The following is an 882-nucleotide window of genomic DNA, read 5'->3' as shown; positions in this document are numbered from 1 at the left end:
AGTCCCGGACCTGGTGGCTTAAACTCACGCCAGGCGTGTATACGTGCATGCCCAAGATCCCGAGAGGAGAATGGAGGAGAAGGGATTGTGGCGTGACCATCCCCCCTGGGGGGTGATTTCTGACCTTCTATCTCTCTGCCTCTCTCTGTCTTTCTGGCTAGCACACGCGCCCTGTAGGAAAAACCTCTCCAAAAAAAACCAAAAAAGTTTCTGTTAACATGCCCATGTTTATTTAGGGTCATTAATACTGTAAATAAATTAAATATTTTAAGTGGTTTTAATTTCCAATATGCTAAATATTGATAGATATACCCGTATAAGCAAAATTGCCTTTGGAGTCCTCATTAATTCCTAGAAGCATATAAGATCCTGAAACCCAAACGTCTGAGAACTGCTGACTTCACAGCTTCTGTCCAGGCCTCAGGGGGACAAGGTGACAAAGGGTTCAGTGCACTACGAAAAGAATCAGGGCACAGTGTAGGGTCTCAGTACCAAGGGTGGAGTCTGGGGCAGGGAAGCCCAGTAGTGAGGAGTCCCCCTTCTCCCTGAGTTTCTCTTCTCCCTTTCCCATCCCGGGTCGGGTCCTTCTGCCCGGACACTCCTGATGCGGCCCCAGCTCTCACTCCCATTGGGCACCCTGTTCTCACAGGAGCCAATCAGCGTGATCGCGGCTCCTGGTTATAAACTCCCCAGGAACCAGCAGGGGCTCAGATCGCCCCGGACTCTGAGGATGGCGGTCATGGCGCCCCGAACCCTCCTCCTGGTGCTCTCGGGGCTCCTGGCCCTGACCGAGACCTGGGCGGGTGAGTGGAGATCGAGGCCGGGGGAAACCGGAGTCACGGGAGGAGCGAGGGGACCGCCCGGCGGGGGCGGGGGGGCCGG

The 882-nt window shown here is 54.8% G+C and overlaps 1 protein-coding gene across 1 annotated transcript in view; it reads left to right on the top strand.

Annotated features, from left to right (window-relative positions):
• Positions 1-679: 679 nt before the first annotated feature.
• Positions 680-882, top strand: part of LOC102490323 (popy Class I histocompatibility antigen, A-1 alpha chain-like) — a gene marked incomplete at its 3' end in the record, with an annotated part of 2105 nt that continues 1902 nt past the window's right edge. The window contains exon 1 of the mRNA XM_027767564.1: positions 680-877. Coding sequence (XP_027623365.1) covers positions 731-877 — 147 coding nt within the window. The remainder of the gene's footprint in view (positions 878-882) is intronic.

This window comes from Tupaia chinensis, unplaced genomic scaffold, assembly GCF_000334495.1.
Source record: "Tupaia chinensis unplaced genomic scaffold, TupChi_1.0 Scaffold144312_1, whole genome shotgun sequence".
Lineage (NCBI taxonomy): Eukaryota > Metazoa > Chordata > Mammalia > Scandentia > Tupaiidae > Tupaia > Tupaia belangeri.
This window is presented reverse-complemented; position numbering and strand designations above follow the sequence as displayed.